Raw genomic sequence first — 13764 nt, 5'->3', positions numbered from 1 at the left:
ATGGCCTGTTGTATCGGAGTTAGACTTGCTGTGTCTGTGATTGAGAGTTTAAATTTAGACATTCCTGTGTTCTATTGGACAGATTCTTTGGTGGCGCTTTACTGGATAAAAAATGATGAACCGTGGGGAGTGTTTGTAATGAATAGAGTGAAGGAAATTCGAGCTCTCTCCGATGTAAAGTGTTGGAGACATGTACCGGGAAATTTGAACGCAGCTGACCTACCCTCAAGAGGCTGCAATGCTGCAGCGTTACTGAAAAGTAAATGGTGGGAAGGACTTGACTGGTTACGGCAGACGGAAGAATTCTGGCCGAAAACTGATAAGAAACCAAATGCGCTTGAAGTAAATAATGAAAAACTGAAAACAGTCGTTTCATTAAGTATTGGAAATGAGCCAAAGTGGTATATGCAGTATTTTTCAAATTATGAGAAATTAATACGTATAGTTGCATGGATCTTGCGTTTTATCCATAATTGTCGTTCAAAGGAAAGTAAAAGATTAACGGGTGAACTATTGATATTTGAAATAGAATCAGCTGAGAAGGTTATAATGAGAACTATCCAGAAAGAATGTTTTGTTAGTGAACCAGATCGTTTGAAACAATTGTGTACTTTTGTTGATGGTGAAGGTTTGATTAGGTTAAAGACTAAAATTGCACGTAGACTCGATGAAGATGATTTTCGGAGTCCTATTGTATTACCATCTGAGCATGAAGTTGTGAAGATGTTAATATTGAAGGAACATTTGAAATCATCTCATGCTGGAGTTCAAGTATTATTGACAAAGTTGCGTGAAAGGTTTTGGATTCTTCGTGGGAGAAAAACTATAAGTTCTGTTGTTCGAAGATGCGTTAAATGTAAACGGTACGATGCAAAAAATATTAATGTTACACCAGCTTCCTTGCCAGAAGACAGAGTTAAAGATGCATTAGTTTTCGAAATAACCGGAGTAGATTTAGCTGGGCCTCTCTTCCTTCAAGATGGGAAAAGATGTTGGATTGTCTTGTTTACTTGTGCCGTTTATCGTGCAGTGCATTTAGAACTGGTACTGTCTTTATCGACCTCTAGTTTTTTATCAGCTTTTAGGAGATTTATTGACAGGCGCGGAAGGCCGAAGGTAATTTATTCTGATAATGGAACGAATTTTGTCGGTGCAGATAATCTCTTTAAGTTAATCGACTGGGAACAAATTTCTTTGTACTCATCAGTAGAAAGAATACAGTGGAAGTTCATTCCACCTACCGCTGCCTGGTGGGGTGGATGGTGGGAGCGAATTATACAAATGATCAAGAAGCTTCTTCGTAGAGCGTCTTTAAGTTATGAAGAATTGAGTACAGTGTTGTGTGACATAGAAGCAGTTATTAATGCACGTCCGTTGACTTATTTGTCAGAAGATTCAAATGATCTCACATCCATTACTCCAGCTATGTTTTTACAAGATAATTTGGAGATAGGAGTACCTGATCTGGATCATATAGAGACAGTTGACAAGTCAAAAAGATTTAGAAGATTGCAGCACATAAGAACACAATTGAGAGATAGATTTCGTAGTGAGTATTTAAGTCAGTTAGTACTGAAGCAAACCGGAAAGAAAACTTGTCGAGAAATAAAAGAAGGAGACGTTGTACTTGTTGGAAGTGACAATAAGAGAAGACTGGACTGGCCTTTAGGAAAAGTTACGAAGGTATTCCCTGGGAAGGATGATATTGTAAGAGTAGCTAGGATTAAGACTGAGAGTGGAGAAATTATAAGACCTGTTCAGCGCTTGTACCCCTTGGAAGTGAGTTTTGTTCAAACTGAAGAAAGTGTTGTGCAAGCGAAAGATCAAGAGGAATGTCCGTCTAAAAACTTGACTTTAGGTAAAATTGAAGAAAAGGGTGACCGTGTTGTCACAACAAGAAAAGGCCGAAAGGTGAAGATACCTGTACGATACTTAGTGTGATTTTGTTTTGATTTATTTGTCATAAATCAAAAGGTGGGAGGATGTGGAGTTTGATCTGGCAACATTGTGAAGAGTTTAAAAAACATTTCACTGTAATGAGTCGTAGTAGTTCTGCAGAAGCTAGAGAAAAGGTTGAAGTCATTTGTACCGGTAACATTTGTAATTTTTGAGAACATTCAGTCAATTTGTATGGTTTTGGTCTTGTTTGTAGAATGATATAGTAATGTGTGATGTTTAATGGAAAATAGACAAAAGATAGAAAGTTGTGTTTTGATTCTTAAACACGAATTGCTTTTATAGACTGTAACAGTTGGTCTTATCAACTGAGTTGATCATAATTTAATTGCTTGGAGTGTGTTTGGTCTATTTTGGATTTACTTCTTTGAGAAACTAACAATGACACTTTATGTATTTTCAATTACATATTATTTATTTTTTATATGTGAGAGAAATACTTGGCAAATCACAAATGACATGGCGTTACTGACTGATACAGCTAACCATGATTACATGTTTATTGCGCTCTTTTTGTGTTAACCTTTCTCTTACTTTGTGATAATAGATATGTAGAATTTGTTAAAAGTAAAATTCTTATTTAAAAAATATGTACAACCTTGCCGTATGTATGTAAGTTATTGAAAAATTGTACTAGTTCTTTCAAAAATTGGGGAAAAAATATGCCGAATTGCTGTAGAGGTACATTGAAATTGACGAGAAGAAGCCTCGGCTGTCCCTGTCACCTAGCGGCCAATTTTTTGTTTTTGTCGTACGCTATAAATCGTTGTTTCGACAGGCAGTATAAGGAGCGAGCGAGAGGAGTGACTCCAGCGGGCGGTGGTTAGTTTATTCTAATCTGATAAAATCGTCCCTGGATTTTGATGAAGTTACTAGTCAAACAAATTATTTAGGACTAAATATTACGTTTTATAAGAATATATGACCGTGTTATCTTTTGAGTTCTATATCCGGTTGAAATTTTGTAAAATGGATGTTATTTAAAACTTGTTAAAAGGTCACGTGTTTTCAAATTTTCTCCAAAAAACCCAGGCGCCTAGGGTTGTTTTCGAGACGAAATGAGACAGGATTTTCGTGGCGAGGTGTGAGAGGAGACGGACGGAGATCTTCCAATATAAACAGTTATAATTTCCCAGACCAGTGATGCCAACCTGAAACTTTCAAAATCCCATCTTGAGAGACAGAAATTCCTATTTTGCTCTTGAATTTCCCACATTACACTAATTACAAAAATCTTAAAACTAGTAAAATATGTAAAATGAAGCTTCCAAAAAAACTTCCTACGTGCGTGCCTGATGAGGGTAGACTTGAAGATAAGTTTCATGGTAATCTTTAGAGGACGGCTGTCTCTGATATAGAGACAACAGTTTAAACCGTTGTAGCTCAGCTCCTAATTAACCTAAAGAGATGATTAAGTTTCAGTCTTTTGAGGAAGGATGACATTTTCCAACGACGGTGTGCATTTTATCCACCTTCCGCCTTCGGGGGTCCCGGAGCGGAAGGGGAGGTGGAAAATTTTGATGTTTTTAGTTCCCCTACCCATCAGAATTTGAGGGTGGTGTGGAAACTTGTTCCTAATTGTCACAGAGATATAAGCCATACCTCATTGGAAATCTTATGAGACAAAGATTCCAATGAGATAATTTTTGTGCCACCCGTGTCCATCTCCTAAAAGAAGAAGAAATTCAAAAAAATCTGGAAAAATATACTTTTTCGAAGTTTATGGGGCTATGGCAACACTGTTACTTGTCGTTCCTGACACCAAGATAAGACGAAAAGTATAGACAATCTGGGTGCACAAATGGTTCCTTTCGGAGTTATAGGCTGCCGAAAACATGAAAAAATGAAATTTAAAGATCCATAGCTCTAAAACTATGGGACCTACCACAGTCGGGTCAAGACTTCACTTAGGAACTAATATGTGCCCTGTCCAAAAATCCATGTTACGGAATCCTAAGGTACTTACGCAACAATTTTTATAGAGGGGGTTTGGCTACGGGCATATAATTTGAAGTACTCACCAACTACTTCTATAAAAATTGTTGCAGAGGTACCGCAGGATTGTGAAAGATTGATATTTGGATAGGGCACATACTAGTTTCTAAGTGAATTATTGACCCAACTACGGTGGGTTCCATAGTTTCTGAGCTATGGGCGTTTAAAGTTCATTTATTTCATGTTTTCGGCAGCCTATAACTCCGAAAGGAAGCATTTGTGCACTTAGGTTGGTCTATACTTTTGGTCTTACCTTGGCGTCAGGAATCACCTCCCAAACGTTGTCGGTGTTGTTTTGAAATACCCTGTATATGTTTTATCTATGGACATTTATGTTTCGTTACACATAACATGTTTTAGAATTTGAATGAACTCCTTAAGTAGTGTTTGAGTCATCACTTTTCTTGGGTCGCAAATGTACTTTTGTTATTCCAATTCTTTACAATGATCATCTCGTAAAATTATTTGCAAATCATTATGATGTAGATACAAACAAACCTAAGAACAGTAGCTATGAAGGCCGTAGAACATAAGGGTTGAGTCATACGTCATACTTTTCATAGAGAGAGAGAGAGAGAGAGAGAGATTTCGTAATAATGCTAATTTCTCAGTGTCTACAATACTTGTTAAAAAAAAGAAAAAGAAAAGAGTAGGCTGTAGTATTTCCGTGATAGTTTCGTTATACATGTGTTGCTAACAGATATGACAACCAGAAGTTATTAGTACAATATGATGAATTAGGCAAATCTCTGTTATCAAATTATTACTAGTGTTGCCGAAGAATAAATATTTTTTAAAACATGTTAGCGCTCTTACAAGGAATCTGGTTTATTAACCAAAACTCATGGTATTTACCGTGTCTGTCTGTCTGTGCGTCCGTCTGTCCGTGAGACAAAGGCATCTGAAGAATTACTTGACGGATCACCATCAATTTTGACCAGGATATACAGGATCAAAAGCTAGGAATAGAGTTCGTTGGTGGCAGTGGCGGATCTAGCCAGGGGCCGGGGGGCCCAGGTACCCCAGTTTTCAGAGTGACGAAAATAATTTAAGCTATTTGATATATATATATATATATATATATATATATATATATATATATATATATATATATATATATATATATATATATATATATATATATATATATATTTGAACCTTTACAGTAAACTCATGATACACTTATCATAGTCTGGGATATGACAGCCTCCCCCAGTTTTTACCTTCTAGATCGGCCACTGGTTGATTTCGGTTATTATCCGTCTACCGAAAATGGTAGAGATCAAGATGGTTGATCACCATAGAGAAAAAAAAACAGTCCTATAATATAGCTAGAAGCGGTTTCTTGCAATCGATTATCTATCCCAAGAATACGAGGTGTGTTCAAAAAGTATCGAACCTTATTTTTTTCCCGCGTAAACCAATGAAGCGCATGATACTTTCTTCAGTGTAGATAGAAAGAAGACACTCATGCGCAGTGGTGAATTTCTTCCCGCTGGCAGAAAGCATCAGTCAATGGTAGTCGGCCAAATGAGTGAAGACGTGTAGTGAGCGGTCCTTGTTCTTCAGTTCTTTCTTTCTTTCTTTCTTTCTTTCTTTTTTTTTTTTTTTTTTTTTTTGGTAAAATGTCAGAAAAACTTGAGCAGCGATATTGTATCAAATTTTGCCAAAAGCTTGGTGATACTCTAGCGAGAACCATTCTATCGGATCGGTACATTCAATTTTGAACGAGAATTTGAGCATGAGGAGAGAGTCCGCGAAATTTGATTCAGGCTTTCATCGTCAATTACAACATTCCTGTGTATGTCAGGATCCCTACTCACCTGACATGGTTCCATGTGACTTTTGGTTATTTCCAAAGGTGGAAATGCCACTAAAAGAGATTCTATTTGAGTTAAGAGGAGAACCGGGCGAAGACGGCACGGCACGGTTACTCACCATTCCAAAAACTGCGTTCCAGAAGTGTTTCGAACAATGGCGGGAGCGCTGGAAGAAGTGTGCGTATTACCAAGGAGACTACTTTGAAGGAGATTAGTGTTGCGGATTCCCAAATCAATAAATATATTTTTCCCAATCAAATGTTCTATACTTTTTGAACACACTTCGTACATTTCATCTCCATACTTAACTCTCTACTAAAACGGAAAGTGTTAAAAAAAAATCAATTACAACTTCCGGTTTCAATATTGATGAACGTAGAGAAAAACGATAACAGATAGCGAGATTTATTTTTTAAATTGACTTAGCGTTCTAATAAGAGGTACTATCGTTTCTCTTAACCCAGTGTTCAAACCAGAAAGGACAAAAATCAACCAGTTTCAGTTTTAACGTTCATTACTTTAGAGTACTATTTTCTGCAATCAATAAAGCATCCCAGGAATATATTTTATTTCCACTACAATCTCCCTCTACTAAAACCGGAAGCGGTAGAAATATACTACAACTTCCGGTTTTAATCTTAATTGAGGAAAGTATCACGCCATACAAACAAAATTCCTTAGATACTTCTTTCTTACGTCTTGAGGGTATTTCGACTGCTGGGGTTTGTTATTGTGTTTGGATTCCTTTGATATGCACACGGCCATATCCCTTTTTATACCAGGCGTTAAGGGAGCAGACTACTATTTTTCAAAAGTTAACAATTTTTCTTTTGCCAGTTTTTCGTAAACAAAATGAGATAATGGAACGTAATTTACCTCATAATAGATAATGTTATTTTACATCCAAAAATATAAAGCGGAAGAATCTTCAGTGTTGCCATCCATAGAAATTACAGTGTGACCAGAATTTGAATTACCCAAAAATCTAGGTTAAGGCAGCGACTAGAAAAATGAACTCAACGGTAATTGATGACTTATTGTGCTGTCTCTGTTCCTTGTTAACTACTTTTTAAAAAGTATTAGTATTTATTTTGTAATAACTTATATACGTTATTACAAAATAAATAAGTTATTACAAAATAAATACAAATATTTTTTAAGAAAGTAGTTAACAAGGAACATAGATAACATGATAAGTCATCAATTACCGTTGAATTCATTTTTCTAGACGCTGCCTTAACCTAGATTTTTTTAGGTAATTCAAATTCTGGTCACACTGTAATTTCTATGGATGGCAACACTGAAAATTCTTCCGATTTGTATTTTCGGGTGTGGAATAACATTATCTATTATTGAGGTAAGTTACATTTCATTATCTCTTTTTATTTACGAAAAACTGGCAAAAGAAAAATTGTTAACTTTTGAAAAATATTTAGTAGTCTGCCCCCTTAAGTGTGGCCAGTGCCGGATTTATGTTAGATGGGGTCCTAAGCTATTGAAAGTAATGGGGCCCTTTGTATGTCTAGCTTTCTTTATCAGCGACAAAATGTCACAATTTTGGGTGTTTTAATATTTGCAATATAGTACTTTATGGTCCTAATAGATATCTAAATACGTTTATTAACTTCATATTGATTTCACTTACAAAATTATTATGATTTTATAATTCCACAAAATTTACAACACATTGCAAAATTCTTTTTAAAAAACAAAATACAGATTCATATTCTAGTCTCTGAAAGATTGCCATAACATGAAATAAAGGTTGTCAATATATTACGCAAAACTAATAATAATTATACAGGACAAGTTAAATTGATGAACCTAATTTTAGAAATTTATTCTGTGAAATCTAACAAACGTATGTTATTGTGAGACATGTGTTTCGATAGGTAAACTTTTAAACTTTAGCTTACATGCAGTGTTTTCAGTTTCTACCCCTAAGAGTTAGCAGCAAGCAGTTAAGGAAAATGGCCTTCAATGGAGGGCAGAGATTTTTCTGTGTGCTTCATTATCATGCAAACAAATCTGTGATTGGTGTACATGTCTTAACTCCAGTGGTTTCTTCATTTGGGGTTTTGTAAAAGATCACGTTTACGTACTACTACTTCCAACAACACTGAATTACCTGTGTGTCCACATCACAGCAGCCGTTCCTAATATTGACCGCAACATGGTGGAAAAGACGTGGTAGGAGATAGACCAGTGTTTCCCAACCTTTTTCAACTTGTGGCGCACTATAGGTGTAACTTGAATTATCGCAGCACACTCATATAGATGTTATTACCGGTATTATTATTAATATTATTATTATTTGTAAATATAAAATACCGTCGTAATTTTTTTTCTGTGATTACTTATATCATTTTCAGAGAGAAGAAAGCTCGATTACTGGTTTTCCCCCGTGGTAAATCATTATCCTTATTTTTCATTCTAATTTAAAAATAGAAAACAATTGCAATGAAATAAAAAGGATTCAGGTTTTTAAAAATACACTTTCTTTTTCGAAAACTGTATCCAACCTTTCACTAAGAAGGAAGATCACTAAGTAACAAACGAACAAACAAATCTCTTTTAGTTTTAAAATACAAATGTAGGTAATTTGTATGCATGTTTGCTTTATCGAAGGGATTGAATGATATTTTAAAATTACAAGTTACGAAATAGTCTGCAACAATAAAGAAGCAATAATGGTGATAAAAATAAGAAATACTTTTTTAACATTAAAAATATACAGAATAGTAACGGAGTATGAAACTTAAGATTGTAGATTCATAGTAGAGGTTCATAGTAATGTGAAATACAAATATACATTTTTCCCAATCTCTTGCAATTTAATTGCAATAGAATTAATAATTTTGTTTCAATTTCCTCGCGGCACACCAGCAGTCCATTCGCGGCACACCGGTTGGGAAACGCTGAGATAGACTATCGGCTTGATGTGTGCTGTGTTACGCGAGAACATTTGTGAATGTGTTCCAAGAAAACTTTGACAGTGTACCTGTTTTAGCACATGTTACGTAATAGCATATATTTATTAGATTTGACACAATACATTTCTGAAATCAGGTCCATCATTTTGACTTGTCCTGTATATAGCATTATTGATATGGCATTATGTTTTAACCTACACACAATACAATTGTGTCATAGTTAATAAAATGCATTTATATAATATCAATATGACCATAGTAGTCCACACTGTCATTGGGACAACAGACCATTGTAACCTGTTACACTAACTTACTTGGTGTAAAAGACAGTATTTCTAGTAATACGTCTGTAATATTCATATAAAATATCAATAACAAAAAATATTTAATGTGACTAATTATATTACTATCTGCCCAGTATTCATTCAACTGTATAATTTTTATCACGCTTCGTTATATACTGGGTATGCAAAGAATGAACAATATCATCAAACTTTTCACTTTCTATGGACATGAGACTGAGGTTACATAACTTTGTCATTAAACCTTGTTCTAAATTTACTTTTTACCTTCTTTAGCTGAGAAAAGATCTATCTCCAGGGCACTTTGAAATTATCACAAAGGAAATTTTCTAAGAATTGCTTCTACATTAGATAATGCTTATTGGACATGTTCATTAAATGTTACTTGATACATATCCTGATGTGTCAGATTTTCATGTTCAAGACTTTGACTATGTCTAACATATTTATGAAAAAATGTTTGACTTCTCCAACAAAGTTCATTGTCCACATCTTCAGAGTATGTTTGGCTTAAAGCATTGACTCATTCACGAATTTCTTGTTCTGTCATATTTAGTTTTGTTAGGATGATACCCTCTCTGCCAAATTAGATTCTAATCCATCTCTCACAGTTACAAATGCTTTGATTCTGAACTTGTATCTTGGCTTAAGGTTTTCTAAAGCATCATCTTCATTGTCATTTATATACTTCCTAGATCTTCTGCTTTTCTTGTCAAAATCAGGTAATTTGTTTTTTTGCCTTTTCTTCAAAATGTCCGAAAGTGAAGCATACGATTTACTGCATATGTGGAGGCTAATTTGGTGTCTTGCAGTGATCGACTAACTTAGTGAAATTCATCCAGCAAATTACTCCAAACATATATTTTACCATAAATTCAAACTCCTCCATTTTATTCAAAAGCTTTCTGGCTTGATTTCTTGTTTCATCGTTCTCTGTGTATCAATACAAAAGTTGATGCATTACAGCAATTACGAAGTTCATTCGGAAAGTAAGTTCCGTTTGGTAATAATAATAAATCGAGTACAGATAAAGAAAGCAATGTGTTGCACAAAAATTAATAACACATACACTACTTTCCACACAGATCCCGTAATTTTCCAGGCATTTTTCATAGCGTGATATAAGTTTACAGATGGTGATCAGAAAAATGGAAACACCTGAACGAAATTGCAACTTACCAGATTAATATGGTGTCGGGCCACCTTTCGCCTTCAGAACAGCCTTGATGCGACGTGGAATGGAGTCATAGAGGTCGTGAATGGTAGCAAGTTGAATTTTACACCATTCCTCGTGCAGGGCATCGGCCAGTTCTGTGAGAGAGGATGGAGGTGGAAATCGTTGCCGGAGTCGTGTTTCCAAGACGGACCATAGATGTTCAATTATGTTGAGATCTGGGGATTGGGCGGGCCAGGGGAGGTGTTGAACTTCATCCCGATGTTCCTCAAACCACGCTGCAACAATGCCAGCTGTGTGAATGGGTGCATTATCATCCTGGAAGATGGTGTCATTGTCCGTGAACAACATCCGGACCATAGGATGCAAGTGGTCTCCTAAAATTGCGACATAATCGTTGGCAGTGATTCGTCCGCTAAGTGTGACCACATGACCCAATGAAAACCATGATATTGCGGCCCACAGCATCACCGAGCCGCCGGCATGTTTCACGGTTGGGCGGAGACACTGCAGATCATAAGCTTCTTTGGGCGTTCTCCACACATAAACACGGCCCGTGGTTGGGAATAGGGTGAAGGATGACTCATCCGAGCATATCACACGTTTCCAGTCCTCAACGGTCCAAGTTGCATGGTCGCGGCACCATTTGCGGCGTGCGAAAGCGTTATGGTCCTGATGAGCGGTTTGGCCCGTGCAACACGACCCCGTAAGTTCATGTCATGTAATTCGCAGCGGACTGTGATTGTCGAAACAGGGTGGGGAGGTGCTGATTAAGTTCCTCCGTCACTTGCTCTGCAGTGGCACGACGGTTCTGCGTGACAATGCGCTTTAATACCCGACGTGACCTGTCACTCATGATTTTCTTCCGCCCACTGTTCCGCTTCCCCGATGTTGTTTTCCCGTGTGTTGTGTAGGCCGTCATCGCCTTTAACACTGTCCCACGCGACACACCTAACACAGTAGCCACTGCCGTCATACTCACTCCACATAACCGCGCACCAACAATTTGCCCTCTTTGAAAATCTGAGAGGTCTCCCATTTTACACTACCTCCGTCTGCTGCAGCCACTGGACACTGCTGTTCCACTGCGCCTGACGTAGTATGGAGGTTGTTGATTTTATTTTAGCGTCCCGTTCAGCAGCGAGGCTATATGAGACGTGGACCTACTGTTTAACGTGGAATCCGAACCACATGAGCTCCGCCGGGAATCGAACCCGGGTCTCCCACGCCAAAGGCGCGTACGCTAACCGCTTAGCCACGAGGGAGCTCACTGACGTAATATGGAGACCGACCTAACACACCACCACCAGCGGCCCGGCGCTGCGGGCGCCACGACACCACTGCCAACCCATACATCTGACGTGTTGCCAACTACAGGTGTTTCCATTTTCCTGATCACCATCTGTATGTATTCCTGTGTCGTACAACATTTGTTGTCAACCATGTGGTGACATCTTCTTTTAACTATTCATCGTTGTTGAAGCGCTTACCACGAAGGAAAGACTTCAGATGCAGATATAGATGGAAGTTGCTAGGACCGAGGTCGGGACTGAACGGAGGATAGCCAAAAGCATCCCAGCCAAACCTTTCAAGGATTTGTTTGGTCACATCCGCAGTGTGTGGTCATGAATGAAAACCACACCTTTTGAGAGCATTCCTCTGCGCTTGTTTTGTATTACACGGTGCAGTTTCTTAAGGGTCTCGCAATAAAGATTTTTATTGATTGTTGCACCTCGTGGTAAAAATTCAATCAGTAAAATGCCTTGTCTGTCCCAAAACACTGTGCATATGACTTTTCGGTGTGTCAAGAATTGCTTTGGTTTAACATTTGTTGGGGACAAAGTGAGCCTCCATTCAATGGATTGTCGTTTCCTTTCAGGGGTGTCATAAGCAACCTACGTTTCATTCCCCGTGACTGTCTGTGATAAAAAGTTCTCGCCATCGTCATGATAACGTGTCAGAAAATCAAGTGCACTTGCCCATCCGTTGTTTTTTGTGTTCTTCAGTAAGAAATTTAGGCATCCAACGTGCGCAAAAGTTTTCGAAAACCCAGTTTTTCATGAATGTTACTTGGTTTTACGTTCTTCGCATCCAGAATACCCCGAATCACATATCTAATTTCACAAGCGATGGGATTTTTGATTAAAGCTGCGATTATAAACAATCATTACGAACGACAGACAACACAGAGCGATCTCAAAATTGCGTCATTTCGTTCTGCTTATATCAGAGTAACTAGTGCGCTTGGCAGAAAACTGCGATCGTAGTGCTGCCGCGGAGAAAAATCGAAACGGAACTTATTTAAGGAACTTCCTATTGTATTTAATCGTAACTGTCAAGTATTGCACTTCAGGGCCTTGAGCTTCCCATCTAATATCTGACAAAGACTTTGGAACTTTTGAATCATTTTGAAGGATGACAACAACACCACCGATCTATGTGTAGATGATGAAAAGAACGTACATATATTATTTGAATAATTTCAAAAAAGTTTACTGTATCTAAACAACAGTTAATTGCTACTCTACCAACAAGATTTAAGGAATAACCTGCATGTGGAATATGTACAGGGTATTCATTTACTATGTAGCCAAAATTCACTGGTGAAATCCTCACACATAAACAATAAAAAAGCCCGTGCAGACCTCTACAAGCGGCGAAGGAAGCGATAGTTCCGTTACACACTTTAACATGCTAAGAGCATTTAAGTTAATATATATATATATATATATATATATATATATATATATATATATATATATATATATATATATATATATATATATATATATATATATATATATATATATATATATATAATTTTATTTTATTTGTATTTATACAAGTAACAATACAGACATGTGGACACACACACTGCACACACAAATAGTATATCTATATTCTTAGGCCGGAAATTCTCCGGAACTCCAGAGACTTATTATCCAGGCCTATAGAAAAAACTTAGTTTAGTAACCAGCCTATATGGCCGGATGACCTCCGGTATTCCACGAGGCCAAAAATAAATAAATAAATAAATAAATAAATAAATAAATAAAATAAAATAAAATAAAAAACATTAAAACACATACTATGAAATACATAAAGACAGACAGACACATACATATATATATTGGTGGCAACACTTCTAATACACACACCACAACTATAAAATTATTATTATTATTATTATTATTATTTTTCTTTTACATTTATTAACATTACGACTGGTAACCTCCGGAAATCCTTAAGGTTAAGTTCCAGTCCTTGGCAGGGTTTCTTTAATCAGTATTATAATATAAATCATTTTTATAACTGTTACTTTTTTAACAACAATTTCAATTAACTATCATTTAATTTATTATTAATTTTACATTATCTTTCAACGACACATACATAATATAACCTAATGACATAATATGATTATGATGATGGCTCTTCACAGAAGCTTTCGCTTGTGTGTGAGAAACCATCTTCAAAAAGTATATATGAGTGAAATTGTATCATTTTTTCCTCTTTTTTCTCTTTTTCTTCCTTCTCTCCTCCCTTTCTTTTCTTTCTTTTTCTCCTTTCTTTTTTTTTAAATA

General features: G+C 36.5%; 1 protein-coding gene across 1 annotated transcript; it reads left to right on the top strand.

The window, feature by feature from the left end:
• LOC145685066 (uncharacterized) lies at window positions 1-1941 on the top strand. The gene has a single exon (XM_081757410.1). The coding sequence runs from the start codon at window positions 1-3 to the stop codon at window positions 1939-1941; it is 1941 nt and encodes a 646-aa protein (XP_081613536.1).
• Window positions 1942-13764: the final 11823 nt, after the last annotated feature.

The sequence above is a fragment of the Thermobia domestica genome, chromosome 5 (genome assembly GCF_964235325.1).
Source record: "Thermobia domestica chromosome 5, izTheDome1.hap1.1, whole genome shotgun sequence".
NCBI classification, from domain to species: domain Eukaryota; kingdom Metazoa; phylum Arthropoda; class Insecta; order Zygentoma; family Lepismatidae; genus Thermobia; species Thermobia domestica.
The sequence above is the reverse complement of the archived record's forward strand: the minus strand, read 5'-3'. Positions and strand labels throughout refer to the sequence as shown.

Bases quoted from the DNA above. Each gene is read 5' to 3' on its own strand.
- LOC145685066 (XM_081757410.1), top strand. From the start codon at position 1: ATGGCCTGTTGTATCGGAGTTAGACTTGCTGTGTCTGTGATTGAGAGT.